This window comes from Ursus arctos, unplaced genomic scaffold, assembly GCF_023065955.2.
Source record: "Ursus arctos isolate Adak ecotype North America unplaced genomic scaffold, UrsArc2.0 scaffold_2, whole genome shotgun sequence".
Lineage (NCBI taxonomy): Eukaryota > Metazoa > Chordata > Mammalia > Carnivora > Ursidae > Ursus > Ursus arctos.
The window spans coordinates 22,271,056-22,290,998 of NW_026622874.1; the positions used below are offsets into that span (position 1 = coordinate 22,271,056).

At 42.8% G+C, this 19,943-nt stretch overlaps 1 protein-coding gene across 2 annotated transcripts in view; it reads right to left on the bottom strand.

Annotated features, from left to right (window-relative positions):
- Window positions 1–19,943, bottom strand: part of CUNH1orf21 (chromosome unknown C1orf21 homolog) — a 220,869-nt gene that overhangs the window by 99,898 nt on the left and 101,028 nt on the right. For both annotated transcript variants that reach the window (XM_026509214.4, XM_026509213.4), the window contains exon 3: window positions 5,062–5,156. In XM_026509214.4, coding sequence (XP_026364999.1) covers window positions 5,062–5,156 — 95 coding nt within the window. The remainder of the gene's footprint in view (window positions 1–5,061; window positions 5,157–19,943) is intronic.

Consider the following 19,943-nt stretch of genomic DNA (forward strand, 5'->3'; position numbering starts at 1 on the left):
CTCGTGGATTATCTTTTTCTTAATTATTTATAAGCGTTCTTTATAAATTTCAGATATTAATTAACTTTCGCCTTTTAGAGGTCATAAATATTTTCTCCCAGGCTGTTGCCTATCTATTAACTACTTTTTTGTACTTACTCTGTTTCAGGGAAGTATTTTTTTTAAAGATTTTATTTATTTATTTGACAGAGAGAGTGATCACAAGTAGGCACGGCGACAGGCAGAGGGAGAGGGAGAAGCAGGCCCCCCACTGCAGAGAGGCCCATGCAGGGCTCCATCCCAGGACGCTGAGATCATGACCTGAGCCTAAGGCAGACGCTTAACCGACTGAGCCACTCAGGTGCTCCTCACGGAAGTATTTAATGTTAATCTAATGGAATAAACTACTTTTCTTTCTTCTTAGCTTTTGCTTTCTATGTCTTATTTAAGAAAACCTCCCTTCGCTAAGATTTTAAACATGTAATACTTCAATCATTTTGTTATTACCAGGCTCCAGACAAGGAACTCAATGTTCAGAAGTTTTAGATGTTTGACCAAAATTTTAAAGTTAGAAACAACGAAGCTGGGATCTAGATTGATACATGTCTATATATAATCAAAGCCAATGCAACAATTTCACATCACCTTCCTGAGGAAGGAATTCAAGTCTGAGAGAAGTAAAGTGTAATATACAGATGTGTAACAATGATGAAAATTGGGATAAACGCACATCTTTGCCCTGAGAATACATAAACGATTGACCTATAAAGGATTCATCGATACCCCCAGAAAACCAGCACAATCTCCTCCATCCATAGAAAGTGCAGCCAAAGGGCTCGAACAACTGGAGATCTAAATACTACTGAGCAACGACGAGGTGCCGACTACTGTGACCGAGAGGTCCAACTACTCTTACTCACTCACTCATCCATCCATTCCAGCAAACGAAAATATACTGAACACCTAACATGCCCCAGGCAATGCTCCCGAGCTCCACAGCTCCATTTGTGTCCTTTCTAGATTCCTCCACACGGATGTTCTGCAAGTTCCCACATATTTGCTTACTCCAAACCAACCGCTACATTCACAATGTACCTTGAATTATGATGGTCGTTCAGGTCACATGCCTTCTATCTGCTACCAGAAACTGAGCTCTCTCGGGTGAGATCTACATCTCATGTACTTCTGAGTCCTCCACAGCACAGAGTCTAAGGACCCAGGCAGTACAGGCTTTCTGTTACTGCACTCATTACATTTTTGTGTGATCAGTGGCTTAACTTTCTCTCTTGTGGACAACACTGTGATATTTTTTAAAGGTGGGCAAGAATGAATAACGAATGAACGAAAGGGAGAGAAGGAACAAACACCTTGCATTTTCATCAAACCCTATCTTCCTAAGTGATTTTCCCATTTCAGTTGAGATCACTATTTATTCTCATATCTACCAGTCCTCTTCCCCCAGCCGCCATGGGCATTACCATGGTCTTCTGATTCCTCTGCCTTCTTTTAACATCTATAATGAGCTGTCAAATCTTGTTGTTTCTACTGCAACTTTGTCCAAATCTTTTCTGTTCTCTCTACCACTACCTTGCTTCAGGCTCATTGTCTCTCTTATTATTTTTTTTTTAAGATTTTATTTATTTATTTGACAGAGAGATAGAGACAGCCAGAGAGAGAGGGAACACAAGCAGGGGGAGTGGGAGAGGAAGAAGCAGGCTCCCAATGGAGCAGGGAGCCCGATGTGGGGCTCGATCCCAGGACCCTGGGATCACGCCCTGAGCCAAAGGCAGACGCCCAACGACTGAGCCACCCAGGCGCCCCAGGCTCACTGTCTCTTGCAAAAGCTATTCTAAATGATCTCCAACCTGGGCTCCCACACCAATCCATGACACCCACATAAATTTTCCTGATTAATAATCTCATTTTGTCAATCCCTTGCTTGAAACCTTCAAAGGTTCCCTATGATCCACGGAATTCATTTCAGACCTCTCCGCTGGACATGAAGGCTCATATAATACCCCATCGACATTTTGGTTGTAGTTTCCCACTGCTGTCCTACTGACACCATCTCCTTTTCCCTCGTACTCCCCAGTCAAACAGGACTACACGCTTTTCATTAAGTACACCTTGCATTTTCCATTGCTGTCACTTCTGCCTGGGCCAACCTTCCTCATTCTATCCCCTGAGGCCCATTGCAAACACCAGCTCTTTCGTGAAGTAGGTCCTAACACCCCAACGGACAAGATCTCTGCCTCCTTTGATATCAGCAGCACTTTGAAATGCCTTCTTAGAATCAATCTTGTTTGCTTGATTGATTTATGTATTTACGTATGTTTTCAATCCTGTTTTATTTATAGTCATTTGGTATTTACCTTGTTTACTACCATAAAGCACCTTAAGGTAAGGGTCAGTGGTTTCCTTATTTTGTGCTTTTCTGCAGAGTCCAGTACAGAGTCTTATGCCCAGAGGCAATCAATAAAATATTTGTTGGAACTGAACTGTTCTCTAAACTTTGCTATAAGCTCTTTGAGGACAGTGACTTTAAGTATTGCCGTGTCTCTTGATACAAATAAGGGCCTTGTACATAACGGGTGATTGAACATATTTGTTTAAATAACTTCATAGTTGCCGAGCAAGATTTTTCAAAATACATGTAACACTGGCATTAACCTAAAGTATTCATTTAGAAATCTCTCACCAATTAACATAAAAGAAAAAGGGAAAGAAACACTGACCCTAACTTTCTTTTCCTTTTGTCTTATATGATAATGCCTAACTCGTACTAGGTGCTTATTTCATGCCAGGCTTTGTACTCCAAGCCCTACAATCGTCATCTCACGTAGTCCTCACCACGGCACCCTGGGGCCCTGCCTTTTCTCCACTTGATGGGCAAGAGGTTCAGAGAAGTGAAGTAACTTGACCCCACTCTGAGCAAGTGGCAGAGCTGAGATTTGAACCCAGGCAGTTTGTGCCTCCAGAGCCCATGGTCATCACCATCATGCCACACTATCTGGATTGAATTTGCTGAGCCCCTTAATTTTAACAGTTTGAGTAAAAAGAAAAAAAGGCTTCTAAAAATACTAAAACCAAGAACTACTTGTCTTTGAGGTTATTTTAATGGATGGAAAAAGAAAGAATTGTTACATCTGTTTCATCCACCTCAATGTAAGCTTCAAATTTAGGAGACCTATTAGTTTTCTCAAACAACATGCATGGTCCATACTCGACTGTGCATCCCAAAGGATGGAACAGATGACAAAGATAATATACTAGCAGATAACTGAAAAATCATTTAATTTTGGAAAGCCGTCTAGAAATCTCAGAATCAAAGATAACCACTTACTCCCCCTTCTCCATGCAAGTCTTTACACACTTGAAAACTCCTGTTGGTGGTCTGGACTCTGATTGGTTGGCAGAAAAGGGGTGTGAGGGCTGTCAAAGATAGTCTACAAGTAAAAAAAAAAACCCAGAAATTTCTCCTTTTTGAATTTCCATTCAGTCTGCACAGAAAAGCACCAGCGCCAATTCTGGCCAAGTGCTGGAAAAGAATATATTAGCACCAAGGCGTGGAGAGACTGCGAGATTGGAGAGAAGGAAAAAGTTGTATCAGCTTTAAATACAATGAGGGCACATTGAGGAAAAACTCGCATGCTGTAAGATATAAGTCATTGCTTCCCTTAGGATTTCAGAGATACAAGCATGATAAGTAGGGACGGACTCTAGTGTTAGATGCAAGGAACACGACTGCCAGACTGGTCACCAATGGAAATATTAAAAATGAGATTTATAACTCAAGCTGAAATTATATCAAGCAAAGACAAAGTCTGATTTTCAGTAAAATGAAGTAGAAAAATACCAACTGATGCTTCAACTCCTTGGGTCATCTATTTATTCAAAGTTAGAAAAAAATTCATGTAAAAAGTCGGATCACAGTAACTCCCACTATTAATGTAGCTACTGTTTTCTAGATCTAAGTGCTAATGTGAAAATAGACCATACGTATGATGAATCTCTGTGACTCAAGCAATACCTTAAAATCCAAATCCCATTTACGAAGCAAAATTTTATTATAGAGTATTTCGACTCTTTTACAATGATCAGTTGTTGGAAACTTCAGTATTTCAAAGTGTAGATTGGATGTTCAGAGAAGAACAGAGGAGAAAAGAATTAGCCCCTTATGTTCATTAGCGTATCATGAAAAATGACAGCCTGACATACTCATGAGCCCTGGCCAACTCCCTCTGCTGTGGCAGAAATCATAAAAACAAAAACAAAGCACATAATGGAAAAAAGGAGTTTAAGTCAAGTGAGAACAGTTTATGACGTTTCAAGCTTCTTAAAAATACATCCACTCAAACATGAAAAGCACAGCAAATAATTAATCCCAAAATAAAATACAATGTTGTTCTAACACAACTCAATAAATGCACCTTCTTAAACGTTTGTAACGTCTTTTAACAAATCAGCGAATATGGCCTTAACTCAATGTTTTCATAGAGATGGAACATTAAGGTGTAATATGTACACCGATTCACACGAAAGGAAGAGGCTCCCAGCTTTCTGTTTCAGATCACTGCACTTCTCACATTCACTCCACAGCCCCAACACCTTCAACCCCATGAAGTGCACTAGTGACTGTTCTGATAGCTGCCTTAAAAGTACATCATCTTCCTCTCAAAGGCAAGTGGAGCCACAACACTCGTGTCCAGAGTAATGAAGCCTCGCCGCTCATTCTGACTGGGTAAGAGCTAAGGAGCCGGTGAAAAGAAAAACATATATGGGTCCTCCCCCCATAAATCTCGATCCTACTTCCTGCCTTTTCCTTTACATTGAACCATTTTAAGACGCTAATAATTTTGCCATATTTCCCCCGGAGCATTCTCTATCAAGATCTAGAAAGGCCTTATTCAGGAACAAACAGGATACAGGAGTGATCGTGGGGCTTCCAGGCAAGCTATAAATAGCAACAGCATTTTCAAGAAATCTTGTGCCAGTGTGTAAGTTACAGTTTAAACATGCAATGCAGATTTTATTACAATGGAGTCACCAAAATGCATTGTTATATGAGAAATGCAATCTTACCAAGTTTTCTTGGTTCCTGGCTGCTATTTTCTGCTCCTCTTCTGCCCCATTTTTCATGTACTTGACCTCTTCCACCGGTTTGATCCTATACTCGTCTGAGTACCAAAAAAAAGAAAAGACATTTTATAACTTTTTCACACTGGTAGAAAAGTGTCAGTGAGAAAAGCCCCCAGTAGCGTAATTTGTCAGAGCCTTTTCCCTGCAGCCTTTATATGTGATTCATTTGAAACAATCTGGAATATGCTTAACCAGCCTCTTTCTAGGAGGTGCCCTCCTCTGCCCATCAGGAAGATCTCAGCACCATAAGGCAGCCGATGAACGTGGCATTGCCTGGTCCTTTCACCGAGAGGAAATGGTGGCAGAGGAAACAGAGGTTATCCCACCTCTAAAAACTATCTGGGATCGACACGTACCAGGGCATGTCACATAGTTCAAAATGCCCGTGGCAGCAGCTTTTAGCAGGACGTTCACACTTCAATTTCCCTCTTCTGGAAAAACAAAGTATTGCTTAAGACTAAAGAGTTTAATTGGCAACAAATAGATATAAACAATAGGGAACTGAAGTCTTCCTATTTGTGATCCCCATATTAAATGTGGAGCAGTCTGCAATTACTTCATATGCTGCACACACGCGTGTGCATATGTGCGTGCGCGCACACACACACACACACACTTTAATCTCTCTGTACAGTCACATGCATGAAGCACCACAGTGTCGAAGGGAGCGAGCAGGTATATCCCTCAAGACTGGAGAGGTAGTGGGCCTCCAGGTAATGGGATCTAGGCTTCCCAACAGCCAGAGAGAGACAGTACACTAAATCTCAATCTCCATATCCATCACAGGACACACTCCGGAGAACGTGCAGCTAAAGCTCTTCTCCAGGGCAACAGTTTGGTAATGACGATGACGCTTCCGTCAGATTCCTGTCAACAGGAAATGACTTGGGAACCCTAAGGTCCAAATAGGTGTGACTTCGAGTCATCTTTAATTTGTTGGAAAAATCACAGAAATTGTGCCAGTGGAAAGTTTCACCAATCAACAAACTGACGGTTGCCTAGCATATGGCATGGAATAATGTCTATGACGGTCTCTACCTGAAAGACAGATGTTTATCACTAAGAGATTCTGTACATCAGCTCAGGAAGTTGTAACGTAATAACCCTTAACACACTACCTCCAAAGATGTTTGCTAAAGTAACATTTTCCCAAGTAATTATACTGTTCAAATGTTTCTCAAAATGATCATTCTTATGAAAGTAGAACATTTGCATGTATCTGAATAAAGATTCCATGCTCACGGCTAAGTCAATTGGTTTTTTCCACCTGACAATTCAAGGTAGTTACTGATTCTGCTTCTTTCTAAAGAAATTAGGAAGATCGGTGTGAGGTGACAGTAGTGAGCCCTTCAGGACTACGGAGTCCTAACTGTAGTCTAACCAGCTAATCAGTGGGCTCTGATCCAGGGTCACAACACAGAAGAATTTCACATTCCAATTTAGTATTAAGAGGAAAAAAATGAAAGCAAATGAACAAAACAGACAAATTTAATTAAGGATTATTTACTCAGAAGTTAGAAAAGCACTTGTTAATTACCAAAAAAAAAAAGATATTGAGAAATTATGTCTCCAATGCAATTACACAGAGATAAAAATAAAGGTGAAAAAATAAAAGTTAGAGATGAGCCTTCCTTTTTTTTTTTTAAAGATTTTATTTATTTATTTGACAGAGAGATAGTCAGCGAGAGAGGGAACACAAGCAGGGGGAGTGGGAGAGGAAGAAGCAGGCTCATAGTGGAGGAGCCTGATGTGGGGCTCAATCCCAGGACTCTGGGATCACGCCCTGGGCCGAAGGCAGAGACTTAACGACTGAACCACCCAGGTGCCCCTGAGAGATGAGCCTTCCTAACTTCAGTTTGGGATGGTAATATTTATAAACCATGGTTCACTTGGATAAATACTAACATTTCACTGGACTAAACTGTGATCTTAATTACTTCTGGTCTCTATTTAAATATAAATCACACACACACACACACACACATTTTTTTAAACACAGTTTCGGTGGATTTCTACGACTGACTGTAGGATCCTACCCCTCAGATGACAGGAAGGAAAGTACAACATTTCAGGACTTAAACAGAACCTTCTGAGATGGTACTTTGGCCACTGCATAGCAAAGGGTCTGTCCTAGAGAAGATCCACCCTTGCCTCGCCCCTTTCTGGCCACCCACCCAGCCACAGCCCACCGTCCACACTCTCTGAGCAGTCTAGCAATATTCCGTCTTCATTAGCTTTTTTACCCTCCAGGGAACGCAACTGAATTGAAAGTAGTAGACAACCTATTAATATTTTCCTAATATTTTTCTTCAATGAAATCGGAAAGCCGGTGGCTACATGACTTTCAAAGCAGCATTGTCCCAAATACAGGCTTTTCAAAAAATATCAAGGCAGAATCATCACCAATTCAGAAAGAGGATAGGTTTCAGTGTGTCATTAACAACCACGGCTGGCTGGCCAGTGCGGAATACAAAGAAAGAAAAAACAAACAGCCATGACGACAAAGCCAGACCTATCATTATTACTTACACAACACACTGCATAAAATCCTTTGTGGCATAAAACAAAACAAAAAAAAAGCCAGCAAGACCCTTAGATAAACCACAATTTGTACAAAGCAAATACTTAAAAAACGGTCTGTTACATTTCTCAAAGGCTGGGAATGAAGATGTCCATCTGGAAACAGACAACTCATCAACAAATGTGTCCCACATTTCCATGGCGATGCAGCCGTCAGGAACGGCACTCGCCAACAAGCCTCTGCAGACGAATGGAGCATTTCGGGTTCTGACAGTGAACCAGCCAGACAAAAATGCCGTTTTCCTTTTGTTTTAGGCACAGGGGAATCAATGTGGGGCCCTGGGCCCCCTTCATCAAGCCTCACACTGGACGCAATTAGCACAGCCACCGGTAGGAGCCCGAGAATCCTGGCAGCAGAACAATGTGCCAACTTGATTAAGAGGGGGGAGAGGCAGGACCATCTTCCTCTGGCTCCCTCACACCTGTTCACAATTTTTCTTTTCTTCCTGTTGATCTTGTCAGGTGGCCTATTAAAATGCACGTCAGGAACAGGAGGCTGACACCCCGTTCCGAACCTGCTCCCCCTTCTCTCTATGTAAACAGTCGCAAGCTGTGCTAGTCAAAATAGATCTGGGGTAAAAGCAATGCGTTGCTGATATTTTTAGCATTTTATTCCCCGGCTTACATCAGAGAGGGGCCGGACTGTTTTTGTGGCAGTTCCAGCATGAAGACACACGGTTTCCCGCCAAATCTCCGGGCTTCACTTTGATGTACAGTATATATGTGTGTGTGTGTGTGTGTGTGTGTGTGTGTGTGTGTGTGTGTACACTATGACCGTCTTTAGAGCTAGGAGGGGATCAGCTGGCTGCACATGCTTTAGGCAGTCAGTAGGGACTCGCCCCATTTTCTGGATCCTGTCAATTCTTCCATTATCAACAACTCACTGGTCCTACCCCAGTTGCCCCAAGCTTTGCCATAAGGTTACCTTTATAATCAATGCAACTGGCTTTAAAATGTGCCTGCTAGATGGTGATAAGTGCTGGAGTGAGTTTATAATACCAGAATTATTAAAAAAAAAAGTTAACAGTTTTCACAAATGTATACATTAGATGGGGAAGGAAGAAAGGCAGAATGCCACATATGCTATTCTCTCCAGTAAGAAGGGGTCATACAGTTGTTTCTAAAATGGTGAAATTTGCATCTGCTTTCATACTTTCTTACTCAGTCTTCTTTTGATCAATGACACATATGTGATAATTTCTTGTTTTCCAGGACTGTTCCAATTTCAAAAATTCTGTGCCAATGTCCTCATATTCAACATGTCCAACATCTGGGGCACATTAACGGAATGCTCTGGATTGCCTCTTCATCCAGAATTTGCATGAAGCTTCTCTGGTAGACAATTATGATACGCTCGGGAAAACACGAGAGCTTGGGAAAGGCGTTGCAAGAAGTATTTACAAACAAGCCATTGAAAAGAAAAATACTACACTAACCTTACAGTAGACACTTATTTCTCTTGGGTCCCTCCCACTGAACATCCTGTCTCTCGAGCTAACTAAATTTGAGCCTTAAAATCCCGGTACAACTTCAAATTCTTACCTAGGATCTTTACTTCCTTACTTGGTAGGATTTTTCAAGAAGTATTCATAATGGCTAAAAGCTTAGTTTCTAGAGCTGGAATGCCCAGCCATACGACCCTGGGCAAGTTACCCATCGTTTCTGTGCCCTGATTTCTTCATTGGTAAAATGGGACTATCTGTAGTACCTAGTCTCACCCACAGAGTCACATGAATTAATATATGAAAACAGTGCCTAGTCTGTCGTAAAAACTCAGTAAATGTCAGCTGCTGCTTTAGAAAGCTCTGCTGCTTCTTCAGGGATTACTCTTCCTAATGTACAAAACCCATCAAGATAGAAAAAGAAAAGGCATAATATAAACATCCGTAATTAATTTAACCTAAAATTGTGACTTAACTATGTTAACAAAGGAGGAGAGAGGACGTAAGAAGGGGATTTATCATCCATAATAAGTCTTTAGTATTTTTTTAGCCATGCGCATATATTAATCAAAATACTAACTAAAGTACCATATTACTTTAGTTAGAATAATTTTAAAAGACTAATAAACAACTTTTATGACTGACAAAAGAAAAGTGATCATTATTTAAGTGAAACCAGGGGCACAACACAATGAGGCTCCCTATCTCCCTTTACGTCCTCATTCAGCAATTGCCACAGGCACTGCCTGGGCATTGCCTACCTTGAGGGCCAAGAGTGAACGAGTGAGATTCCAATTCAGAACGGGCAGAATGACTGTTTAGAGCCAGAAGAGTAGAGGCAGCTCTAAAAAAAAAAAAAAAAAAAAAAAAGGCAACGTGGAAGGAAAACCCTTTTCTGGAAGGACAAAGAGGCAGGACTCTCTGAAACTACAAACCAGAGATGGATGGATGGGTCAGCTGCATTGGAAAGATGTGGCTTCTCACTTTGGGAGACTCCAGCTCATCAGCTGTTCCCGCTTCCACTGGTTCCAGTTCACAAACAGTGTTTAATATCTGCTGTGCGCTAAGCCCTGGTCTTCCTCAGGGGTTCATCTGACGCAGTTCATTATGGGGACTGAGTGTCTAGCACACAGAAGGTGTTTAATAAAGCCTTCTTCAAAAAAGAGAAAAAAGCAGAGAGCTGACTTCAGTTCATACATGAATAAATATTTCCCCTAATCAGTGAGTGTTTCAGTTCTGTTTGTCTCAGGGGTACATTTTTTTTTTCTGCTAGATTTTCCAAGGAAGAAAAAGCATCTCTAAATGGAAAAAAAAAAAAAAAAAATCCCCTTCTTTGCATTTTTTTTGCATCCAAACTGCTCTTTCAAGTCCCTTTTTAGTCTACGGATGTCCTCAATGTGACATTCTTAGCTGAACTATATGGGCACATCACAGAGACAACGTGGGTTCAGTTCCAGACCACTGTCATAAAGTGAATGTTGCAATAAAGTGAGTCAAATAAATGTTTCGGTTTCCCAGGAGATACAAAGATTGTTTACACTGTATGGTGGTCTATTAAGTATGCAGTAGCATCATGTCTGAAAAATCCAATGCACATACCTCAATTTAAAAATACTTTATTGCTACCTGTAACATTCTCCCCTAGGCTCACGGAGTAGAGTGGAAGTAACAAGACTTTTCAAAATTAGAAACAATTAAGGAAGAATAAGTTTAGATCATTTGCCAAAATAGCAATCAATATATTTCCTACACTTTGACTTCTAGGGCACCACCGTAAAGAAATTGGATCCCAAAGATTACAGGTGAGGTCCATATTCGGGTGGAGATCAAGGAAGTCCAACAGAAAGAACTGTGGACTGACTAAAAGTGACAACTCTGGACTGAACAAAGGTTCTTTTTAAAAGGGGCGCCTGGGTGGCTCAGCCGTTAAGCGTCTGCCTTCGGCTCAGGTCATGATCCCAGGGTCCTGGGATTGAGCCCCGCATCAGGCTCCCTGCTCGGCGGGAAGCCTGCTTCTCCCTCTCACACTTCCCTTGCTTGTGTTCCCTCTCTCGCTGCCTCTCTCTGTCAAGTAAATAAATAAAATCTTTTTAAAAAATAAATAAATAATAAATAAATAAAAGGGCTATTTTGGAGACTATGATTCTGACTTTAGAGGCACTATGGTGATTGGCAGTGAAAGGACTCTCATGTAAAATTCCTTAAATATTTACTGACCTTTGAAATATAATAAAAAGAAAAACACTTTATTGCTAAAAAATGCTAACCACCACCTGAGCTGTTAGCAAGTCTTAATCTTTTTATTAGTGACCTCAATGTCAATGGCTGCTGACTGATCAGGGTGGTGGTTGCTGAATGTTGGGGTGGCTCGGGTAATTTCTTAAAATAAGACAGCAGAGAAGACTGCCGTATCAACAGAATCTCCCTTTCATGAACAATTTCTCCGTGGCACGCAATGCTGTTTGACAGCATCTTACATACAGGAGAACTTCTTTCAAAACAGGAGTTGATCCTCTCCAACCCTGCTGTTGCTTTGTCAACTAAAGTTACATAATATTCTAACCATCCATCCATCCATCCATCCATCCATCCATCCATCCATCCATGTTATCATTTCAGCAGTCTTCACGGCATCCTCACCAGTAGACTCCATCTCAAGAAACCACTTGCTTTGCTCATCAAAGAGCAGCTCCTCATCCACCCAAGTTTGATCTTGAGATTGTAGCAATTCAGTCCCATCTTCAGGTTCCATTTCTAATTTTAGTTCTCTTGCTATTTCACCACATGTGCAGTCACTTCCTCCTCTGAGGTCTTAAGCCCCTTTCTAAGTCATCCATGAGGGTTGGAATCACTTCTTCCAAACTCCTGTTCATGTTGGTATTCAGACCTCTTCCCATGAATCACAAATGTTCTTAATGGCATCTAGAATGGGGACTCCTTTCCAGAAACGCTTTCAACTTAATTTTCCAGATCCATCAGAAAAATCACCTATCTATGGCAGTTATAGCCTTATAAAATGTATTCCTTAAATAATAAGACTTGAAAGTCAAAATTATTCCTTGATCCACAGGCCGCAGAACAGATGTTGTGTTAGCAGGCATAAAAACAATATTCATTTCTTTTTATGTCTCCATTAGCGCTCCTGGGTGAGCAGGTATAATGTTAATGAGCAGTAATATTTTGAAAAAAAAAAAGCACTTTTTTTTTTCTCAGCTGATCTCAACAATGGGCTTAAAAGAGTCAGTAAACCATGTTATAAACAGATGTGCTGTCATCCAAGATTTGTTGTTACATTTCTAAGAGCATGGGCTGAGTATAGTTAGCAGAGTTCTCAAGAGCCAAGGATTTTCGGAATGGGAAATGAGTGCTGGCTTCAACGTCAAGTCACCAGCTGCATGAGCCCCTGACAAGAGAGTCAGTCTGTCCTTGGAAGCTTTGAAGCCAGGCACTGACTTGTCCTCTCTAGCTATGAATGTGCTAGCTGGCATCCAGAAGGCCGTCACATCTATACTGGAAATCTGTTGTGTGGTAGAGCTGCCTTCATTGATGATCACAGTGAGATCTTCGGGAAGACTCGCTCACGGGGAGATCTGCCGGATGACTCGCTCACGGGGAGATCTGCCGGATGACTCGCTCACGGGGAGATCTGCCGGATGACTCGCTCACGGGGAGATCTGCCGGATGACTCGCTCACGGGGAGATCTGCCGGATGACTCGCTCACGGGGAGATCTGCCGGATGACTCGCTCACGGGGAGATCTGCCGGATGACTCGCTCACGGGGAGATCTGCCGGATGACTCGCTCACGGCGAGATCTGCCGGATGACTCGCTCACGGGGAGATCTGCCGGATGACTCGCTCACGGGGAGATCTGCCGGATGACTCGCTCACGGCGAGATCTGCCGGATGACTCGCTCACGGGGAGATCTGCCGGATGACTCGCTCACGGGGAGATCTGCCGGATGACTCGCTCATGGCGAGATCTGCCGGATGACTCGCTCACGGGGAGATCGGCCGGATGACTCGCTCACGGGGAGATCTGCTGGAAGACTTGCTGCAGCTCCACCACGAGCACCTGCTGCTTCATCCTGCACTTCTGTTATGAAGACGGCTTCTCTCCTTAAGCCTCATGAACTAACTTCTGCTAGTGTCCCACTTTCCTTCTGCAGCTTCCTCAGCCTTCACAGAATGGAAGGGAGTTGGGGCCTTGCTCTGGATTAGGCTTTGGCTTAAGGGAATGCTGTGGCTGGTCTCGTCTTCTATGCAAACCACTCAAACCTTCTCCATCTCCGCAATAAGGTTGCTTCACTTTCTGGTCATTTGTGTGTTCACTGGAGTATAGCACCTTTAATTTCCTTCAAGCACTCTTCCTTTGCATTCACGATGTGGCTAACTATTTGGTGCAAGAGGCCTAGATTTCGGCCTGTCTCGGCTCTTGACGTGCCTTCCTGCCTAAGCTTAAGCATTTGTAACTTTTGATTTCAAGTGAGAGATGTGTGACTCTTGCTTTTACTTGAAGACTTAGTGGCCATTGTGGGGATATCCACTGCCCTAATTTCAATATTGTGTCTCAGGGGCTAGGGAGGCCCAAGGAGAGGGGGAGAGATGGGGGAACGGCTGGTCAACGAAGTAGTCAGCACACACACAACGTTTACCAATGACATGCCCATCGTCCCTCGGTGTGGCTTGTGGTCCTCCAAACAATTACAAATAGTAACATCCAAGATCACTGATCACAGATCATCATAACAAGCATAATAATAATAATGAAAAGGTTTGAAATATTGCGAGAATTACCAAAATGTGACACAGAGACACGAAGTGAGCAAATGCTAGTGGAAGAATGGTGCTGATGGACTTGCTCGATGCAGGGTTGCCACAAACCTTTGATTTGTTTAAACAAGAAGCAGTATCTGCGAAGTGCAATAAAGCAAAGCACAATGAAATGAGATGAAGTATGCCTGTATATCACGGGGCTATGCTTTTGAACTCGTCTCACCCCTCCTGTCATCCTTATCTTAAAACACATTTTGCATTTCTTATTTTTGTAGCAATAGGTCAGTGCCTGATATCTGCTGGATTGAACAGAATTTTGTTTCGGAGGCATTAAAGAGCAGAGCATAGTGAAAGCTTTGATGACGTCAGCATATCTAACCCTGGTTCACGTCTGAACTCTCCTCCTCTTGAAAGCTTGTACTGGGTATGTCTGAGAAGCTGCTGTGAGCTGGGTTCTGTGCCAAGCAATGCAGGGGTTATGGAGGGTCTGGGAGTGCCAAGGAAAACCAGCTGTCTGGAGGGGAAGGCTCAGGCTCTGAGCACCCCTCTGCTATCCGGAGCACATTCCTCAGCACACACAGACTGACCCCATTCCACTCGGCCACTGCTCACCAGGGCTGACTCTAAATCTGGAACAATCTTAGGCAAAGCAGAGACTGGGTTGAAGGAGCTCATAGACCATTATCAATTCTCTGAGTCAGGCAGTCCCTTAGTGATAATTACTGTACCTCGCTTGTAGAAAGTGATTTTGCCCTTTCCAATGTAATAGTTATTATTAAGCAATTTCTAGGATAATTATCAACTGCCCATTCTAAATGTTTTGAACATTTCAAAACAAGGCTTTGGTACATTTAATATAAAACACTCTCAGTTCTTCTCAGAATAGGTCTCAAATCCACCTAGTAAGTGATTTCAAATTAAGATTGTTTGATACATTATGTTCTAATGATCTAAAATTAGAAGTTGTTCAAAAGTAACAAGCAAGAAAATTATATTTTTAGACTTTATATGTGTGGAGATCAGACATGGAGAGGTCTGACCCAGGGGTTTCTACTAGGGGAAGTATGAACATATCCCCCATTATTTCAAAATCCCAAAATGTTAAGGTCACAAAGACAGCAATTCTCCTATGCCTAGTGCATCCTTATTCTCTAGTGAAACCTAATGCTTGCTTTTTTTGAAAACCAGAGAGAAAAGGCCTTGGGGGGTGCTGGATCCATTTAGTCTTGCTTCAGTGGTATAAAACTCATTTCAGCAACCCCTCATCCATAAAGGGTACGATCCTTTTCCAAAATATGCAATGAATTGAAGGGTGGAAGCAGTATCTAATTTTTATTTTAGTTTGATGTTTCAGAATTTACCGATGACACTGGGTGCTTTATCCATGCACTGATATCATTCATTTGTACTTCCGTCTATGTGAAGCATCTCTTCATATCCTTTGCCCTTTTTTTCTTATTAAAGTTGCAGTGTTTTTCTTAGTGACTGCTATGAGCTCTCTGTAAACTACACCAATTTAGGACACACTTCAGGCCCAAAAAGGTCTGGGCAAAAACACCTCTTGATTTTAGTTTGGACATGAGAAAGTGGAAGGAACTAGCTGCTTTCTGTCTTTGAGTCAGGTGTTGGGGTATCTTGTGCTACTTTTCTGTGTTTCTTTCCTTCTTTCCTTCAGCAATATTTACCAGGCACCTACTATCTGCCAGAGAACGGAGCGTTCAGTCCTGGGGTTATGTCTAGGAGGAGGAAGCGGTCCCTGTTCTGAAGGAGTTCAGAGCCTCCTCTGGGGGAGTGGGTGAGGAAGGATACAAGAAAATAAGGAAGGAGAGCACATAGTGTCTCTAGCTCTGAGAAGCACATGTATGGGGTGGTTGTGATAAAAAGGAGATAAAAAGGACAGACCCCTAAGGAAGGCTGGGAGATTCTTGAGGAGGTGATATATCTCAGTGGAGTCCTGAGCAACATTAGTGTGTGTGGGAAGGACAAGTTCAGGCAACAGGCCAGTGAGTTCAGAGGTCAGTGAGAATATGGCAAACGGGAACTGCAATTAATTCAATATGGCCGACATGAAGAATTTCAGGGGGCAACATGATGTAAAGAGAAGAGCTGAGAGGACCAGTCCAGAGAGACCTGATGTGCAAGACCCACTGAAGAGTCAGCCTCTGTTCTGAATTGATGTGGGCTCCCCCACCAGTGCCCAGCACTGAACCACTTAGGTCAACTGTCTGTCCCTTGGACTGTCCTTAACCATCTCTTCTGGAGAGACCCCAACCACCTTAATCCAAGGCTTTTTGCTTCTCTCTGAAAGGAGGTGCAGCAAAGGAAGAATGAATGTACATCTTGAGATTGACCAGTCGGCTGAGGAAGGTTAAGAAGAACACATAAATAAGACAGGGAAAGAGCCAGAGAGAGAATTCACAGAAAGTTTCAAGACAGTGGAGTCTTTATCCTGGATTCAGCTGATGGGGTGCTGGTGTGGCACTGGTGGGTATAATGCCACATATGCCAGAACGTGTTTCTTGTCTCCCACAGAGGTATGCCTTCAACTGGGGATGGCGAAGTACTGCAACACTAAGAACAGGGAGTGGTCGAGATGGGGATGTATAATCTCTCCTAGGGGAAACAAGAATGTTACAGAATATGAGGCCAGCTCCTTCCCCTTCGACAGGACAACAGAACACTCCAGATGGAGCACTGGTTTCAAAGGCCTTTCTCTTCCAGACCTGCCTTTGTGACTTCCCAGCTGTGTGCCATGGAAGCAGGGTACCTCTCTCAGCGAACTATGTGTGCTGAGATGTGCGCATGGGGTGCTTATGGTCTCTTAGTGTTCGTAGGTCTTGTCCATGTCTTCGAGAGGACAAGATGAGGGGCACCCGCAGCTGCAAGGATGAGAGGGTGATAAAGCCTCTCTCACTACAGCACCTTTAATAATAACACTCGACCTGCAGGCCCCATTCCCGAATCATTTAATCATTTCAGAGGCCAGACAACACATTTCCTTCATTCATTTGGGGTTCATTATTCAGCGACCAGGGAACTACTATCCAGTCATTAAGGGCCCCTGGACATTCATCTTCTGACAAGCGCCCACAAAAGGCACACAACCAGATCCAAATCCAGCCTGGATTCCTTTATGAATGCACACACATCCAGGTTTTCATGTGGGGCGGGGGCTCCATTTCTACACCATACAGTAATAATTTCCAATCAAGAAACAGAATGAGTGGGTGAGGAAGATCTAGAGCTGCTTTCAGAGAAGCGGGCACGCTTGGCTGTTGGGACAGCAATTTAGCAAGTTTCTCAAGAGCCCCGCTCTTACTCTGTGGTAGTGCTGTTCCCCACCCTGCGCGGAACCACTGGGACTCTTGAAAAGCTGGAGGCCAGCTAATTCCTCCTGCTATTCTTAGTGGGCCTCCTGTTATCTTAGATAAGCATTCGTGATAAAAGCCTGCCCAGTCATCTGTGCTCTCTTCTACTTTGAGTTAATCCTCCTGCCAGCTCTATGAGGCAGGAATTATACCCCCTTCCCACAGATGCAAGATTAGTCTTTGACTGGCTGGTCAAGTGGCAACGCTGGTTCAAATCCAGGCTGGTCTGAGTTGGGACCAGGTTCTTAGCCACCACATCAGTTATTCTGGGGGTTTTAAAAACAACCCACAAAGCACAGTAAATAATTATTTTGGGAGATGATATAGGCATAAAGTATGAATGGAGTCAGAAAGCACTTGGATAAATTCGTAAATCACAGAGATATGAATAAAAGTTACAAAGATATCTAACTTTCTTGGAAAGTAACATCAGGGAAACTACTAGACCCTACCTTGTCAGGTCTCTGGAAACTTCATCAGTGGAAGATAGCATCCCTGCGCTCTTTACGTTAGGAACTAATATGCCATCCAAAGTAAGTGCTACATGAAACCTTTCGTTAAAATGGTGATTTGACCACCGCTGCATTTAACAGAACAAAACTGACTTTTTCTCTGATATATAGTAATTACTGTAATGTCTTTACAAAAACTTGTTTTTTAAGAGATAACTTAATTTTAAGGCTTCTGCTACAACTCTGATATGTGGTCATTAAGACCAAGGAATAAATCAAGGACCTCTTCCGTCACTGGGTCAGAAGGAGGAGGAGGGAAAGGAAGAGGGGAAAGGAGAAGAAGAGAAGGAGAGCTGTCATTTATAGAGCCCTTTTAATGTTCCAGATCTAGTTCTGAAAACCTGACATACAACAACCCACTTAGTACTCACAGGCTCTATGAAGTAGAACCATTAATGTCTCCATCACACTGAAAAGGAAACTGAGGCACAGAGCCATCATTCGCCTAGCTGTACCACCTAGTGAGTGGTGGGATGGGGCTAGGGCTTGAACCCAGGCGGTCTGATTCAGACCCCATGCTCTTATTCAACTTTCCCACAAATGTGTATTGTAAAGTGAATTTCTGAGAAAAAGGGAAATTCTCTTTGTATACAGAACTATTACAAATGTTTTCACACCATGTACTCACTGCCTGAATGGAAGATTCAGGCGCCCTTAAGATAGACCTTTCCAAGTCAGTCATTAAGAACTGTATTATCATAAAATAAGACCTGAAGTAACACGAACAGCAAACCGTTAGGGTAAACTATAAGGCAATAACAAATATTTCTGAAGAGATAACTAACAAAGTGGCTCACATGACCTCCTCTGTATATGCAGTTGATAAAATTCCACTGTTCTCAAAAGGGCCTGAAATGTGAGTTGTTTTTCTAGGGCTGGCAGTAAATTTCTGCTGATTCATTTGTAGTCAGCTCCTCACTCGGTCCAAGATCAACGGTCATGAATTTGCAGGACGGCTGTTTAGGATGAGGAATTTCAATGACCATTCCAGAAACTGTCTCCCATTTAGTGTGGCTGCCACAACCATCTCAAACACTGAACAATTTGTCCAAAGGGTGTGTGTGTGCGTGTGCGTGTGTGTATACGTGTGTGTTGTGAATACACGTGTGTGTTTAAGGAAGAAGTGCATTTTAAGTCCATCTGACTTAATTCCTTTAATTGAGTTCTGACTTAAGTGGACTTCTGTTAAGGAAAAGATTCTTAGATAATAACCAGCAGAGACCAGTATTAGTACTCGAGCCTCCCAACACCCCACCACCGAGCCACCTCACTGAGGAGCTGCATGAGGCCAGACCTGCTTGTGTGATTTTTGTGCTGCAGTCTGGCGAAGGGGTGAGGAGGTTAGCGGGAGAGCTGCGGCAGGCCGCCCGGATTTCCACCAGAAAGGGGAGGGTTAACAAGAGGAGAAGAATTGTCAAGGCCAGGCACAGAAAACCTCAGGTGGGCTCAGCTAGAGGGCAAAGTTTTGTGGAAGATGAGACAGAGAAAGAGGGAGATTTCTGAGGTGGTAAAAGGAAGACAGATAACGTCACCAGGGTGACAGGGAGCTAGAGATTCATGGGAGCGGACTCCCGTATGTTGTGCTGTGGTTTATGAACGGCAATGCCTTGTGATTCTTTGAGATTATTCAGTAAAAATTTAAATTGCTTTTCAATGATCTTTAATGTTTCTTTTAGTATGTCTCTGGATTGAAGCTGGCTTTCAGGGGCCTGACTCAGTCTGGGTTAGACAAACGTGAGTGGCAGCAAAATCATTAACAAGAATAGAAGGAGACTGGATGGAGTCATTTTCAGCTAAAGTAATTCCCAAATTTGTAAGCACTGCCACTGAACTTTGAAAATGGAAAGCTACAACACACTTTGTGATAAAATAGTGTAGCCTCTCTGCTTATGAAAAATATTCGTGGCCTGACTTTCCGCACAGATCTCAGGAAAGAAACGGAGAAAGGGCCCGGAGTGTTAGGGAGAACGCTCACTCACACACGCACCGGGAAGACAAGGGCTCGCGCTTCTCTCCTGTGACAAGTCTGTAGATCTCTTCTCACAAGGGCTTCATTCACACGGAACAAAAGATCATTTCCAGTTGCTATGAATCGCCAAGTTATCTTCCCCTCAGAGATGAAAGTGGGCTCTGACAGCGACGAAGAGT